The sequence below is a fragment of the Ictalurus furcatus genome, chromosome 20 (genome assembly GCF_023375685.1).
Source record: "Ictalurus furcatus strain D&B chromosome 20, Billie_1.0, whole genome shotgun sequence".
In the NCBI taxonomy this organism is placed as follows: domain Eukaryota; kingdom Metazoa; phylum Chordata; class Actinopteri; order Siluriformes; family Ictaluridae; genus Ictalurus; species Ictalurus furcatus.
Window position 1 is genome coordinate 6,430,354 of NC_071274.1, and position 18,276 is coordinate 6,448,629.

At 38.5% G+C, this 18,276-nt stretch overlaps 1 protein-coding gene across 3 annotated transcripts in view; it reads right to left on the minus strand.

Moving 5' to 3' along the window:
* Positions 1-18,276, minus strand: part of septin4b (septin 4b) — a 66,814-nt gene that overhangs the window by 17,551 nt on the left and 30,987 nt on the right. The window contains exon 1 of one of the 3 annotated variants that reach the window (XM_053651108.1): positions 3,163-3,765. The exons of the other annotated variants lie outside the window; for them this stretch is intronic. Within the exon in view, the coding sequence (XP_053507083.1) occupies positions 3,163-3,198 (36 nt within the window). The 5' untranslated portion in view covers positions 3,199-3,765. Of the gene's footprint in view, positions 1-3,162; positions 3,766-18,276 lie in introns of those variants that run through there. 3 annotated transcript variants of the gene reach the window in all.

An 18,276-nucleotide genomic window follows, 5' to 3' on the forward strand; every position in this document is an offset into this window, starting at 1 on the left:
CACCATAAACGACACCATTTACTTCTTTTCACTTCAAAAATCAACTAAATATGTCATTTGGCCAGGAGTACCCAAACCTTTGCATATGAACATATAACTCTGGCCAACTGGCTGTTTGCCAGAATTCAGCCACAGCAACATCCAATGGATTTTCCCAGACTATCACACAAGTGTTGCAGGCATATTTAGTATGTAATCAGCGCCTCAATTCCATACACTATCAATGTTCATACAATGTACCAATACAATGTATCAATGTATCAAAGTTGGGAATTGTCTCAAGAACTCATAGTAAATATAACTGAAACTACTTCTGCTACATTATAGATTGGGAAAATTATTTCCCAAGACTGTGAACACGTGTAATGAACCAACATCATGCAATGTGTACTTAAACTTTGGTTTTACAAGCCAGGGTTACAGCAGCTCATGCAAAACATGATCAGAATGTACCTTATCAACCATATAAATGTAGCATCCTTTTAAGTCTATGATAACAAATTCCACCCGGCCGAGTTTTGTTTCTGGGTGATTTAATGTTCTCAAAGGCTCTATTGTGTAGCTGAAATAAGTACTGTGAAAAGCGAGGGAGGCGGACATGCCGCAATCTTGGATATTGGATGAGGTAAAGGTTGTGGTTTTTCTAGCACCACACAAATATACAACTGAAGAACATGCATTCAAAATATACAGTCAAGTGTATAATAACAAAAGCCTCCACTTTAGCAAGCCTGGATGGCACGGTTAATTTGGGAATGCTTCAAGGAGGTACTTATCTATCTTCAGCCAAAATACACGGAAACAAGTCATGAAGAAACAAAATCTTTTGGACACATGCTGGGTAATTTGCTTAGGGGAATAAATTATGCAGCAGTTAAGCACTTAAAGCATCATATAAACTCCTTTGGGTTCCATTCTATATTTATTTTCTAAGATATATTGGGCAGAGAGGAAAAAAAGCTGCCAGAAATATCAAAAGGTTGAATGTGATGTACTGGATATAGATTACAGTTACACCTTGCCTGTAAACCTTTAGAGCTAAATGTGGCTCATAACATCATCTTCATGGGCCTGAGCAACATGGGTGGGCCTTCAAGAAGACTTAGGAGTGAAAGTGATGACATCAAGCATCTGAAAAAAAAAAATAAATAAAAATAAAAAACTGTCACTTGAATGTCTGGTAATTTCCATCACTTAACATTGCCAAGAGCATTCCATGCTTTCACAAGCAGAAGGCATCCAACTGGCAATGCAGACCACCAACCACAGGCTTTTCTTGCCAACATGAACACAAGGGTAAGGGTCTCGTTTACTCAACACCAAGTGTTTCACACAAAAGTCTGGACTTTAACAGAGAGGATGCTGTGAAGTTCTTTAATCCAGTGACTATATCAGGCACTGAAAAGATCGCTGTGTCACAGTGTTCAAATGTAGTTTTTGGGGCTCATGAGTGGCACAACAGAAAAAGCATTCATATTATCATTGGGATATTGTGAGTTTGAATCCCGACAACGCCACAGAGTCAAGAGAGTGCTCTCTGTGTGGGAGGATGGTGTTATCTCTCCTTAAAACAACACCAAACAGTTGTGGGTTTCTGTGAACTCATGAATGCAGGAGATGGCAGATAGTGCCGCCAACGGTTCTGCTGTCATGTGAAGCAGCAAACGCAGCATTTTGAAAAAATTTGGTGGTTGACTTCATGTGTTTACGAGAAAACACATGCTTGCCTCACCTTCCCTGATTGATAGCTGTGGTGTCATAGCTAACTGGTGTGTTGAAACTGGCAAATTGGAGAAAATGGGGTTAAAAAAAAAAAAAAAAAAAAAGGTTTTGGAGGTGTGTATAGTTGGTGAGACTGTAACCGTCAAGATTGTTGCCAGCTATGTTTATGATTCATCCACCCATGTATTTTCCATACTGCATATACTACACAGGGTTGCAGGGGAACCTGGACCCTATCCCAGGGAATTTTGGGTGCAAAGTTGGGGACACCCTGGACAGGGTGCCAAACCATCACAGGGCACAATCGTACACACATTCACACACTACGGACAATTTGGAAATGCTAATCAACCTACAACACGTCTTGGGAATGGGGGAGGAAGCCAGAGTACCCAGGAGGAAACCCCCGAAGAACGAGGAGAACATGCAAACTCCACAAACACGGCAGAGGCAGGATTCGAACAAACAACCCTGAAGGTGTGAGTTAAACATGCTAACTACTAAGCCACTGTGCTCCCTGATATGATTAAATGGAACCCCGCAACATCAGGTTGAGTAAATTCTCAACCTCTGGGAAACACTGATAGTACATCAAGATGTACATACAGATCCCTAATGATCAAGTCAGGGGTGAGAATGACAAGGAAAAACCTCATGATTTGACATGAGGAAGAAACCTTAAGAAGGAACTAGACTCAAAAGTAACCCAAAGCATTAACTCTGATATGATGCTTCATAAACTGTGGGAGTAGCATCTGAGGCTGGAAAATCTGAGGCTGAGACACCTGCTCCCAATGGAGTTGTGATCATTTTCAGGTATCTGGGTCATTCTGAAATGTCTCGCAGTAACAGGCCAAAGTAACTTGATAATTGTGGCAGAATTTTGTGAGAAGCTACATCTCTTCCAGCAGCGCGTGTAAATTGGCGCTGTGAATGATGCTCTTGTTCGGATCGGCACAGCGGAGCTCTTTGTGAGTCAGACCAATAAAGGGCACATTGGTGCATGTGTTTGTGTGAGAGTTAAGAACACAGGGAGCCTCTTATACAGCAACTCAGGTGCACACAACACTCTACTCTGTCGGTCCATACTCCATTGGTGCAAGTCTTTCTGACAAACATTCATGTACTTTTGTATGCTTGTATGTGCACATATGAAATCATGCAAACATTAAAGCAGACCACGTTCATGATGTCCTTTTGAAAGGACACTCAGCATAAAACATCCTACAGGTGCTTTTAGACAAGTAATGATCAGATCAACTAAACAGTAATTGTTACAATATTACATATCAGCCACACTGAAATAAGATTCAACAAAAAGATTCATTATTAGCAGCCAAGAAAAAAAAAACACTTGAGCACTATCTCCAGCATCTCAAGGATAACATATCAGCAACCAGTCAACGCAAAATCAAACAAGCATGCAAAATGCAAACATACCTCAGAGTCACTGTTTACTTCGGCAGTTGCTGCCATTTGCACGGTTGTACCACCAAACAAACAAACGAAGGTGTTATCAAGCAGTCAAGAGAAAGACCACACAGAAGGCAAGTAAACATGGCCCAGCATTCGGCTCTGTCTGCCCGTCAATTCCCCACAATTCCTTACATGTGGTCTTATTTGCATAGACACGCCCCCAACACATGCAGCTACAAAAGTCTCTCTCTGTCTTCCCTCTGTTGGAGGTTTTTCCACAACATCTGCCCAGCTTTAACAAGCCACCATGCCCTCATTCGTTCAGGTGTATTACTAATGTACTGTGGATTTCTAGTAACACAATAAGATTTCTAGGAATACAACCATTTCTTTAAATACTCTGATGTATAAACCTTACTGCTTACTATGTTATTAATAGAAAAAAAAAATCAAACTTTGCATGAACTCAGAACCAGCAAAATATCCTCATCTTCGCAATTTCCTGATCTAACTGTTGGGTCTTTCATCTAGCCGTGCTAGGCTGTGTGTGTCACCGCCGCCAACCTCAGTAACCCCACAGTCTTGCCACATCTGTAAGATCTAAACACAATGATGTCAATACACAACCCCTGTCCATCAATGGACAACATTCAAAACTGTTTTTCCTACAGAATTAGTAGCTGATCACACTTGATTTGAGTTTTAAAAAAACTTTTAATACAAATCATATGTAGTATTCACAAGCTGTCTCTAGGGTTTAGTCTTTTTGTTGTAGCAGAGATAAATGTGAGGATTATCCATCCATCCATCCATCCTGCTTATCCTACACAGGGTCACAGGGAGCCTGGAGCCTATCCAAGGGAACTCAGGGCACAAGGCAGGGCATACCCAGGATAGGTGCCATCCCATCACAGAGTATAATCGCATACACATTCACATGCTACAGACAATTTGGAAATGCCAAATCAGCCTACAACACAAGGCCTTTGGACTGGGGGAGGAAAATGGAGTACCAGGAGGAACCCAAGAAGCACGGAGAGAAAATGCAAGCTCCACACACACAGGGCAGGCCCGGGATTCGAACCCCCAACCGCGGAGATGTAAGGCTGATAAACGAACATAATCAGTGATGGTGTGTTGTAGCCCATTGAGAAGTGTTACTGTTTCCAACCTGAAGCTGATTATTTTCCTATAACACACACCGAAATGTTTTATTCATGCTACACACCATCACTGTAATTCATCAACCATTGCGATTTGTTGAACGTTCACAAGACAGGTAAGCTCCTGTTTTATCAATTACATTGTAGCAGCTATAAACATTCCCTCATCCATATTTAGTGTTTGCTTCCAAGTTTAAAGAATTTTAGGATATGAAAATTTGGTGTATTTGACCAGAAACAGTTCTTTTGCTTAGAAAGTGAGGGAGAAAGCTGGTCATCTGTACAGAAGCTATTAGCAGATCAGCATATCACAATTGATACAGCAATCAGACTTAAATTTGTCTTTTGTTGTTGTTGTTTATTAATACTTTACTTTTTAACTGAAGCTTTGGTGTACGTTTTTAAAATCTCAACAGGATCCAATCTAGATACCACATATAGCACAACTAGACATGAACTTGGTTTAAAAGAGATCTAATCTAAGGCCCAGTATTCATCATATTCTTATGTCTAATCTATTTTAGTGTCTGCTTAAAGTGTCTGAAAAGTGTCTGAAATGCACAGTGGAGAAATTCCATTTATTCATCATGGACAAAAAAACTGCAAGAACATCTATCCACAATAGATCACTGTAGATTAAAAGATAGAAGTAGATTATGGAGAGATAAATGTTGCAGATTAAAAAGATTATGGCTGATTGTAACGCATAGGCAACTGCAGCGTTACAATATCGCGTTAAAATGTCATTAAATCGGTCTTCAAAATATCAAAATTATAATAAACTCTGCAGATATTATTATCTCTATTATTATATATATATATAGCAAGATATTATTATCTTGAAAGGGTTTATATAAGCCTCTCCTATTTACAATCAAAGCAAGACATTACAGGTTAATAGAGTACTAAACAATAGCAATACCTATCACAATGAATCACTGCCTGTTAATTACTAATATTCTTAGAAATATTCTTTGTATTTGACATTTTTCTAAAAATTAGCATTTGTTTATGCAAATAAGGCTTCATGTAATTAGCTTTGCATGAATTTGCATACTTAAGAAAACTAATATCCAGTGTCTGGGTGGGTGCTAGAATTAAAATGTTTATTTCACTATGAAGACAAACTCTAGTGAAAAGCTTTTACATAACAGATTATTAGGATATATTTTTGCATTATTTATATAATTATGAAAAAAAAAATTAATTTTGTAGTAGGAAATCTAGCATAAAGTCAACAATTACCAAAATATTGGGAAATCCTTCTGTAATATCCTTGTAAAAACTAGAAACTACATTTGGTGCTGAATATAAGAATAATCTGAGATAACCTTTGGCTCATTTTATATGTGCATGAACTGCTTTCAGAAGGTCAGCACCATCTTGACAGGACTAGTTTAACAAAAGAAAAAAAAACCCCAAATGAACACAGTTTCTTTTTACCTTAAATGTAATCAATCAGCTACGAAATGTTTGGTAATGTACCAAATACAGATTTTTTTTTTATGTCCAAATCATCATACATTTGCACAATGTTCTTCAGTTACTTTTTAATTCCGCATTTTAATTTCATAGTGGGTCTATTATCACCTTCGAATTTTGGGAGACAGACCCCAAGGAATGGGAGAAAATTATGCCAAAGGAATAAAGTCATTCTGGTTGTCCAAGATGGCTGTCTCTATGGCATTACAATGTTCAGCTACATAGTAAAGTTTAGTTTGTGTCCTAAGTCACATCGGTGAGTCTCAGTGTAACAACACTGATGAACAGAAACCAACTTAAAACAGAAAAATACAATTTATTAAGATGTGTTGTTTCAGTAATGGTTAATTATGTTAGTTTATGAATTGATATAAAATAACACCCATTTGAAGAAAGAGGGTTGAAAATAAAAGGGAAACATGAAAGAAGAAAAACTACTTTACACGCTAGTTAAAGGTCAGTTTTTGCTGAAAGTTTCGATAATAAAGCTTGACAAGGACAATTTTGGACTTATTTGTCATATTTGCTCACTGGTTAATGAACTGAATAGCTTCATTTAAGATTGCTAAACATAACAGAGGGAGAGAGAGGGAGAGAGAGAGAGAGAGACTGACTTTGCAAGAACACAGTGTCTGAAGGGAAAAAAAAAGTGGGACTTGTCTACTCTACTTTAATCCCAAACATAATTAAAATGCCTATCTTATCGATGTTTACATTGGAAGGTCAGTAGGCAGTGGGCCAGAGGGCTACAGTAGTCTCCCTGATTATACTCACACACTCACACAAATTTTTATGTAAGGAATAAAATACAGGAAATTTATTTATGTGAATATGATGTTAACATTAATGAAGGTTAACATGCCCGTTTTTACTGTTCACAATATTCCACCAGAAATACATTTTTGACTGGCACATGTGCAAAAATGGGTGTTGTATAAACAAAAATATTAACATAAAACATCTGAGTAATTGTAGGTTTTTAAAAATGGCGGCTTTCCAGCTCAGTCATTGTGTGCAGTTTGTATTTGACCAATGATCATGTTCATTGTCCACAGAAAATTTCTGTTTTTCAAGCAGGGGCTCAAAAAAAGTTCACAATCCCTGGTTCCTCCAAAACTCCCTGGCTTCCTGGAAAGATTCCTGCGATGCACTCGCACCCATTCACAGTTCTGCTACTTTAACATAGAACATAATATGCAGTTAGCAGCAGATTAAAAAAAAAAAAAAAAAATCACTCACACCCTGGTAAAAACCCTAGCGTCTAGACTACTTCTGGCTGATAAAAACTATTACATTTTTGTTTTTCACCCTGATGAGGACATAATGAAAAAGACAAATGGATACAATGAAAAGACCCTTCACAATGATTCGTGAGAGTTTGTATGCGGATAATTCACTAACATAAGACTACTGAACGAAGGGGAGTCTTCTCTATTCTTTAAGAAGTCCCCCTTTCCAGATGTGCCTACGCTACACACCTAACATCTGTCCAGACGCAGTAGCACTTCTGTCTAGCTGACAGTTCTTTATGATAAGTTGCTTCCATTTGCTTCCAATTAATCTTTAACTCTCCCTTATTTCATCTTTCCTGCTCTTTTACAACACACATTGTACTCATTATCTCACTCCACACTGCTGAGCTTTAAAGACCTCCTTCTCTCTCCCCATACACTTTTATAGCCTGTCGCATGTGTCAACGTATGCATGTCCATATGTCTCCTTCATACTGGTGAAACATGGCAGCCGATGAGAGACAGTGGCTCAAAATGCTATAAATAACCAATTTCCCTGCAGTTCCACAAAGTGGCAGTTGGAAGAATGACAGCATGAGATGAAATCGCTCTCTCTCTCTCTCTCTCTCTCTCTCTCTCTCTCTCTCACACACACACACACACACACACACACACACACCCCTCAGCCAAATTCTCCAGTCTTATCATGCAAGCCATCATATAAACAAAGATTAAATGGGGAACAAAATTAATTGACTAATTTTTGATAAATTAAATGATTAATTGCAGGAATGAAATACATCATGTTGCTGATTCTCAGAAAGAGAGAGAGGGAGAGAGAGGGGGGGGTAAAAGAATGAAAGAAAAAAGGAAAGTGTAAAAGAGTGAAAGAAAAGGCAAAAGACCTCAGATAGGTAGATAGGAAAATATCAAATAAATAGTTAAATGAATAGTGAAAGAAAGAAAATAGTAAGAGAAATCAAATAAAGAGTGAAAGAAATAAAGAAAGAAAAAGAACAGAATGAGCAAAATAAAGAAAGGATGTGTTTACAATTTGCTGCTAAAATTCTTCTTACACACACACACACACACACACACACACACAATATATATATATATATATATATATATATATATATATATATAAGTATAGTTATTTTAATATTTAGTGATTTCCTGTGTGAGTGGAGAAAACATTTTGGACCACTAAGCCTTTAAGACTAATCCCCTAAGAAAGGCTTTTGAGTTACAAAAGAATTCGGATTCAGGCAGTCCCTTAAACCTCTTACCAATTTTTCGTTTATGGTTCGTTGTCTTGCATCTGTTGAGAACAAGAAGAAGACTGAGAACACTGGGAGTCTACGGCAATGCTGCGTCTAGTCATCAGCTACTTCAGTTGGTGTGGATGACATGCAACGTCACACCTGGTGTACTGCACTAAACAGTTAGTCCTCTCACATTAGCGCTTGTCTTTTTAAATACTTTACAAGTTCAACACATACTATTAAAATAACAGTGATAATGTACTTTAACGGCAAATATGTGGTAATAATTCCTTAACAAACATGTGTTTTGGATCAGATTTGTTTGATTATCCAAGTTTGCTCTTGCTGAATGCTTACACAATAAACAATTTTAAAGTATACAGCTATAAATCTAACCAGTTTCAGTTTGTTTCTAAAAGAGCACTATTAACTGAACGTGTGATAAGCTCCACCTCCTCTCTCCTCTCTTCAATGGTTAACGAACATACATCACCTCAGCTAACCTAATGACTCTTTTCCTCCTTTTTCCCTTCACACTAGTCCATTTTTTCTACAGATTACAATGCGTACAATAGAAATATCTGGCAATACATCATTCAGTTTCACAGACGTGAATTGCAAATAAACACAAGTTCCTTTTAACGCTTGTAATTGGCGGAAAATGCATTCAATATCTCAGAGCATTGTTGTACTGCTTCCCGCATATTTGGCTACTGCTGTTTCCTTATCATCAACAGCCTCTCTAGGAGACTCAGACTGAGAAAAACACTTCCTCTGCTTCCTGTCCCATTCACTTAGGTCCCTCTAATTGTGCTGGTTTAATGTTCCTGTTGAAAGTAGCTGCAGCTCGGGAGTTTTTCTACTTCCCCTGGCTTTAGAGTCGAGTGAACGATCGCTTGTGTGGGCTCTGCTGATGAAGCACTTCCCCATGTGGGCAGAACAGAGACTATTCTAACTGAACACAGAATGATGCGTGGTTATAGCATGCCTGTGCAATAAATTTATTTACAGCACTGCCGTTTCACATTGTAAGCTCTACCAAAGAGGATCCACCTTCCTTCACATACTTAGTGCATTGATTCACTATCATAATAACTAACCGCTTATAGCTGACTGTGGATTAGAGTGCATTTCAAGGTGGAATTGGTAGTATTAACCTTTAATAATCATATACGTTAAACAGGGGTTCCCAAGCTAGGGCTTGTAACCTCACTTGATTTACAGTTGGGAAAGTAGCTCACAATTTCCTCTTTTTGTTTCAATCATGTTTTCAATCAATTTACATATGAATATTAGACTAATATTTTTGAAATGTTCACATTCAGTAAGCCATGTTTAAATTAATAGGGTATATTTTATTTGAGTTTTTCACTATAACAACATACAGTAACAGAGTTCAGAAATAAAAAATGGACATATTTCCCCACCTAGTGACCTCCACGAAGCATTGTGTCTCAAGTGGTACACTTACGTACTATTCTAGACTGTTATTGAGTACTCACATTAACTGGTTTTTCTGTTACGGTTAAAAACTCTCATATACCCATCAAATCTACTGAAAGGTCTGTTTTGCGTACCAGTCTTCTGAGGTTTCTTTATTTAGTAAATATCTTTGAATGTGAGGTCAGAGGTTTCGATTTGAGGTGCAGCCCATAACAGCAATCACAAAGACTGTGTAGTTTTATGAGACACACAGCTCGTCAGTATGTTTAATGTCACTGAGCATGAAATCTTTAAACATTTTACAGTTAGACTTAGAAACCTGATGTACAGGGATGTTTTGGCTCTGATGTAATATTCTACACTTATACTATACGCAGTGAACGTATGAATAATCCACTTGCGTCGTTGCTGCTTCTGTATGCGCTCGCAAAATCATGCGTCAAGTATAACCCAGACCCCCCCTTTTTGTTCACTTTTATGTCTCTGTTATAAACCTTTTAATTAAACTCTTTTTTATTCACTATACATGATTACTACATAGGTTCTAAAACACAGTTGTTTCATACCCTATGTAGTGCACCCTATGATGGAATGACATTTGATATTCAGCTACTACTACTTACACCACATATCATTTGCCATACACATACATTATTTATTTAATGTTTAATTACAAATGTTTCAAAATGTGAAACATTCTATAAAATGACTGTTTGCGCTAATTCATTTGCAATGCAATGACAATTTAGCCCAAGCGTTTAGGAAATTTTGAATAGACTTAAAATATTGGATCTTTGTTAGGACACTTGAATGCCATTTTCATTTATTTATTTATTTATTTTTGCCTTCGAGCACAAATCTACTGATCAGATTCACTCAAATAACCCTACTACAGTGCATATGGTCAAAAACATGAGACTTGTTTGTCTTGGTATTGCCATATTACCAAATGACTTCCTCCAGGTTACGGAGCTCACTTTTCATTTAGCTCAAAACATGTTCTGGGAAAAAAAAAAACATGCCGTTACAGGATATTCAGTGTGTGAAGTGGGATAACTAGTTTGTGTGTCAACTTCTGACATGCAAAACTATAGACATTAAATATTGGATGGTCACACACATCCTGATACATAACTACAGTGCACTCCATTAATATTGGCACCCTTGGTAAATATGAGCAAAGACGGCTGTGAAAAATGTTCTATATTGTTTAACCTTTTTATATATTGTTCATACAATTCACAAAAATACTCTGCTCTCATGGATATCAAACAATTGGAAACACAACACAGGTTTATTTAAAAAAACAAAAAAACAAAAAAAAACAAATATAGGTGTGCTACCTCCCAAGATAACAACTCCAAGTCTTCTCCTATAATGCCTGATGAGGTTGGAGAATACATGGCAAGTGATCTGAGACCATACCTCCATACAGAATCTCTCCAGATCCTTCACATTTTGAGGTCCATGCTGGTGGACTCTCCTCTTCAGTTCACCCCACCGGTTTTCGATGGGTTTTAAGTCAGGGGACTGGGATGGCCATGGTAGGACCTTGACTTTGTGGTCAGTAAACCATTTTTGTGTTGATTTTGATGTATGTTTTAGATCATGTCCTGCTGGAAGATCCAACTACCGCTCATTTTATGTTTTCTTGCAGAGGAAATCAGCTTTTCATTTAATATCTGGTGATGTTTGATAGAGTCCGTGGTACCATGTATCCTAACAAAATATCCAGGTCCTTTGGTAGAAAAACAGCCGAAAAACATTAAATCACATTTTGTGTAAAGCTCAACAACCTTTTGCCACACATCACAGCTATATTCCTTGGTCTTACCCATTGTTATGAATGACTAAGGGAATTTGGCTTATGTGTTCGCTCAAATTTGTACCCCTGTGAAACAGGAAGTCATGTTTGAACAATTTCCTGTTCCATGTCACCCAGGTGTACTTAAAATGTTTTAAATATCAATGGGAATATACTTAAAATATATTTTTCTCATATGAATTCATTGGGGTGCCAATAATTGTTGTACACCTATATTTAACAAAGATTTTTTTTTTATATAAACCTGTGCTATGTTTGCAATTATTTGATATCCATATATTTGTGTGATATATTTTCGTGATTTATTTATTTATTTATTTTTAACAAAAGATCAAAAGGTTAAACAATAAAGACAATATTTCACAGCCTTCATTGCTCATATTTACCAAGGGTGCCAATATTAGTGGAGGGCACTGTATATTTTGCAGCAATCCCGTATTGATTTGATTGGTTGAGCTTGGGTTTTGGTAGGCAGAACTGCAGAACTTCTTCTACTAGCAATGTAAGGCCTGAAAGTGAAAAGGCTTGAAATCAATAATGTGTGACTAACCTTCATGTTCACCATCGCCTTGTCTTTTTCTGTGTAAAAAATCTGAAAAATTACAAAACTGTTTCCTATCTGGTTGCTTTTTAGTACCTAATAGCAAAGTAAGGGTCTGGAAGTGGAGTCTTGGATCAAGTCTGGTCTCAAGACATTTTAGCCACTTTTCCACTGCACGGTATGGCTTGACTTGACTCGGCTCGCTTTACTTTTCTGCGCTTGTTTTTCCACTTCAGTTTAGTGCCGCCTCAAAGTGGGTGCCATCTTCCACTCGCCTTCAAGCAGGAATAATGTTGTTTTATCGCAGCCCTGTACATACATAAAATACACGTTCAGGTGGTATTCCAAATGCCTGTCCTGTTCACTGAACATGGACCCTATTAAGGATGTAAAATAATGGCATTCTAGAGCCTATGCAGTGCTCGATATGACTAACGTCTATATTGTGATTTTATATTTTTGTCATATCACCCACTCCTAGTATTGACCCACTTCAAGCACCAAGGACATGATCAGTCTATTGTCAGTACCTCCAGGATTTTGCGATCGCAGAAATTAATGCAAAATCAAGCAAACTCCGCAATATTCTGAGAAGCTTCATGGTTACCGCAGATTTGGGCCAATATTCGTCATTTGACAACATCACAACACCCATTCAACCAAAGCTCTCTTGGATTCACGTGTCTTGAACATGAGTACAGCTAAAAGGTCTCATTTAGAATGCGACCTTTATTAATCACATATACATTACAGCACAGTGAAATTCTTTTATTCGCATATCCCTGCATGTTAGGAAGCTGGGGTCAGAGCGCAGGGTCAGCCATGATACAGCACCCCTGGAGCAGAGGGCTTTGTTCAAGGGCCCAATAGTGGCAGCTTGGCAGTGCTGGAGCTTGACCTCCCGACCTTCCGATCAGTAACCCAGAGTAACCGCCAAGCCACCACTGCCCCAACAAACATCACAAACATTTATCAACAAACATCACTGTGAAAGAGCATACAAAACTATTTCATGCAATTGCAATTTCACCAATTCAAGTGGTTTTCCGCAAGTAATGCACAAAGAACTCAGCAAGTTGCATTGCAAATAAGAAAAAAAAAAGCCACAGCAAAATCAAACATTTTTGGCAGCAGCAATCACAAATAAAAAACTCTGCGAAATCCTGTACAGACTGTATTGTATAGGCCTACCTAATATAACAAAAATAAATGTATAAGGATGCTTGATTTGCTATATAAACGTTAATAAGAAACACAGAAATCCATCCATCCATCTTCTACCTCTAACTCCTTTTCAGGGTCACGGGGAACCTGGAGCCTATCCCAGGGAGCGTCGGGCACAAGGCAGGGTACACCCTGGACAGGGTGCCAGTCCATCGCAGGGCACAATCACATACACACTCACACGCCCATTCATACACTATGGACACTTTGGACATGCCAATCAGCCTACCATGCATGTCTCTGGACTGGGGGGAGGAAACCGGAGTACCCGGAGGAAACCCCCGCAGCACGGGGAGAACGTGCAAACTCCGCACACACATGGCCCCGGCGGGACTCGAACCCTGCAGGTGTGAAGAGAACGTACTAACCACTAAGCCACCGTGTGCCCCACACAGAAATTCTGTTTTCATTATCTGAAATCAGATTGTCTGAGCAGAAAAGATCAGTACAAACAGATAAAAACTGTTCCTATAAAATCCTGCAAGGAAAAGTGCAAACACATTATGAGAGACACTAAAATAAGACTTGTTACAAAAGTGATTAATGGGGCAAAAAGTGTGTGCTGATTTGAGACCTCCAAAGAGCAGTCTCATAGTGCAATAACATCCTCTGAAACTTACGTGTGGTGCAAAGATATTAATTTATAGTGCTTATTCTGTGCTATTTTGGTCATATCCAACTTTAAGGCAAGGCTTAAGAAAACACTGCCTTATGGAGAAAGACTTGGATTGCTACCAAAGGTACAGTTAGCGGAGCTACATACAAAAGATCGTTATGTGATATAAGTAATTGCACCCAGTAGTATGCCTTTAAAAGTGTGGCATTCAATAAATCAAAAGGATGGAGGGAAACACTAATAAGCCGTTTATAATAATGAACAGGAACTGAGCCATTCACACAGCTGCACTCTTACTTTCATCATCTGCAAGGTTCCAAAGGAAACCAGGGATTACTCTGTCTATTGCTTTTCAATGGACCTAAAGTTACCGTAAAGGTGGAATTTCTCTTCACGCAGGAACGAAGCGCAGTGGGGGGTGGGTGATGTTTGAGAGCTTAAAAACGATGACTGCAGGCTCTACCTGAGATGAAAACAATAGAAGTAGACATAACAACTGTGGCATGCTTGAAATAACAATCTGATTTTGGCCTTTGAACAAACGTCTCTATGTCCCTGAATGGGGTCAAAAGCATTCTAGGTTGCCTGCAACACCAAACAATACACAAGCTCTTTAAAAGCCATGTCAAGTCAAAATGGGTGACATGGTATCAGCTTTAGGATAGCTTTAAGTTCTTTGATGTGGCGGAGTAGTTGCTACTGAATAGTGGTATTGAGTCATATAAATAGAGGGTGCGTTTCACCACTGAAGGAAGTAAAATGTGATTTTTGCTCCACTGGCTGGCAGCAATAAAGGAAAAATCCTTGCACGTTAATCTCTATAATTCGTTTTTGATCTTCATTAGCCTTTATGATGAAATTCTGCATTTCTTTTTTTTCATTGACTATTTTCAGTTTGCTTAATGGTTTTCTATATTACCCACAATGCCGTCGGACTACATACTGATATACTGAATGGTGCCAATGGGAATTATCCCTTGCTTCAGCAGTACCTAAAGCGACCAGTGCAGCAGCGCTTTAATTCATCCAGCTCCCTCACCTCGTCATCTGTACACTCTACTCAAACAAGTCAGATTCCAAGGCTTCAGCTTTCAGTGGCATCATTCTTGTCATGTCCTAGATCACTAACTAGCTGAGCTGAGTCTCTGCCGTAACTCACGTGCATCACGTTGCATTCTGGAACTTCAAGTCTAACGTCTGTCTTCTCCACTACTTCTACAAGTATTACTTCTCCATTTTGTCCCCCACCCCCAGACAGAAGCCTGTCCTCTTCTCATCTTCCATTAATGTACACTTATAACGTTCATGATTTCACAAGACTAATGTCCAGATAGATGAAATTGGCACAAAGCAAAGCGTAATTAACAGTAAGGTCTGTCTAAAGATCACAGATCACAGAAGGAGAATCTTTGAATTCATATACAGAAATGTAGACATGACATTGAGTCCATATATGCATCTTCATATAGGAAGGAAAACATAATTGGTGTTTATACAGACATGTGTATGTTCACAGGTTTTGTTAGCTAGCTAGATAACATGAGGTAGCTAGTCCTCTGAGATACATGAGCCATCTCAAACCTTCAACCTTATAGTGAAACTGTAATACTACACCTACTCAGAAACATTGTATGGGTTCAAAGACAAGGTCATCTGTATCACTCAGAGAAACAGCAGGCAGTCCACAAATAAACTATTGGAAGCGAAAGACTTTCTGCTTTTCCCCGAAGCACAAATTTTATTCAGATATGATCTGCTGCTTTAAGGCTTACCTGCAGGTCTGTCATTGGAACAGCACCCAGGAGCTCACTCATTTGAACCTACACTCTATTTTGTCCACTATAATCTGTGCCTCCTAAAACAAACCTTTTACAGTAATGCAGACATCAAATGCTGACAGGAAACAAAACTAATCAATAACACTACTGCAAGATGTAATGATTAGTTTTGAAGCCCATAGCTGCTTTTAAAGATGTTTTACTTCACTGCACTGCTGTTTACCTTTCACACACACACACACACACACACACGCACGCACACACAAATGTGGTATACATTGTTTTCTATGTGTGCGCGCACATGTTTAAACACATGCAGTATATGTGAAATTACACTTGTAATTACACTTGCAGTCATTTAGTCTGATATTCAGTTGTAATTCAGCTTATAACACTGACAACTTCCTGTGGTGTTCCTTCTTTTCCAATGAATAATCTGTAAAATAGAACTACAAGTGGCTAATAATCCAATCCGGATAAAATATGCATGAAATGAATAGGTGTATGCAGGGTCTATGGTTATTTCCAGACTAAAACAACTACAAAAAGAAAACAAATATCAGTTCAAAGTCCAAATGTGGGCACAAGTGTAAAATGCAGTGTGGCAGAAGGGAAGTGGTCGAGTGTCAGGTATGGCTGGAGAGAGGAGGCGGGTCTAACCGGCAGGTAACTTGTGATTGTTACCAACTGTGTCTTATTACCAGTAGCTTACTTACAGTGGTGCTTGAAAGTTTGTGTTTTATATATTTCTGCATAAATATGACCTAAAACATCATCTGATTTTTACACAAGCCCTAAAAGTAGATAAAGAGATCCCAATTAAACAAATGAGACAAAAATATTATACTTGGTAATTCATTTATTGATGAAATTTGCTCAGATGCAGCAAAACAGGCCCAAACCACGATACTTCCACCACCATGTTTCACAGATGAGATAAGGGTCTTGTGCTGGAATGCAGTGTGTTCCTTTCGCCAAAATCACGCTTCTCATTTAAACCAAAAAGTTCTATTTTGGTCTCAACTGTCCACAAAACATTATTCCAATGGCCCTCTGGCTTGTCCATGTGATCTTTAGCAAACTGCAGAGCGGCAGAAATGTTCTTCTTGGAGAGCAGTGGCTTTCTCCTTGCAACCCTGCCATGTACACCATTGTTGTTCAGCATTCTCCTGATGGTGGACTCTTGAACATTATCATTAGCCAATGTGAGAGGCCTGTAGTTGCTTAGAAGTTACCCTGGGTTCCTTTGTGACCTCACAGACTATTACACGTCTTGCTCTTGGAGTGATCTTTGTTGGTCGACCACTCCTAGCGAGGTTAACAATAGTCTTGAATTTCTTCCATTTGGACACAATTGCTCTGATAGTGGATTGGTGGTTTTGTAACCTTTTCCAGCCTAATGCGCATGAACAACTCTTTTTCTGAGCTCCTAAGAAATCTCCTTTGTTCATGCCATGATACACTTCCACAACCATGTGTTGTGAAGATCAGACTTGGATAGATCCCTGTACTTTAAATAAAACATGGCGCTCACGCACACCTGATTGCCATCCCATTGATTGAAATCACCTGACTATTTTCACCTTCAAATTAACTGCTAATCTTAAAGGTTCACATAATTTTGCCACACACAGATATGTAATATTGGATTATTTTCCTCAATAAATAAATAAATGACCAAGTATAATATTTTTGCCTCACCTTTTAATTGGGTTCTCTTTGTCTACTTTTAGGACTTGTGGACACTTTTAGATGATGTTTTAAGTCATATTTATGCAGAAATATTAAACATCCTAAAGGGCTCACAAACTTTCAAGCACCACTGTATACATGCTTTCTTTTCAGTAGATGCTGTGAGCCAGAGAGAGACAAAGCTGACAGAGCAGACACAATACACATAACACACTCAGCTTGAATTTGAATGAACTTAAAGTTGAATTCGGGGGTGACAATCCATGAATGACAGAGTTTCTGGTTTCTTTTCTTTTTTTTCTTTTGTTTTAATTGAGTGGAAGAAGTGTACAGTGAAAAGTGCTCGTGGTAGAAGTACTGAAAAAAAATAATAAAAGAAGCACGGAACACTGTAAAAATTCACCTGTCTCCTAGGTGCTCCTTCAGCCAGCCAGCCAGCCACCCACACACACACACACACACACACACACACACACACACACACCCACACACACACACACACACACACCCACACCCACCCACACCCACCCACACACACCGCTGGCTGGAAATCAAGCTTGCAATCAAAATATATAATTCTTGGTAACATAACAAGTGGCCATGTTTTTGTCTTAAGTTCAAGAGAGAGTAAAAAAAAGAGAGGCTGGAGAGGCTGGTTTAAAGGTAAGTGATTACAAGAACATGTTTTACATGCATTACCACATTAAATGCATCTATAAACGGATCAAACGTATGCTGTGTCAGTCTTTAATAAAGAAAGAATGTGGTTTAATAAAGACAGAATGCCGTTATTGGAGATTAATCAACTTTGAGAAGGTAACGAAACCATCACACCACCCTGTTGTTCATTATTTTCCTACAAAAGCATGTCCTGTTG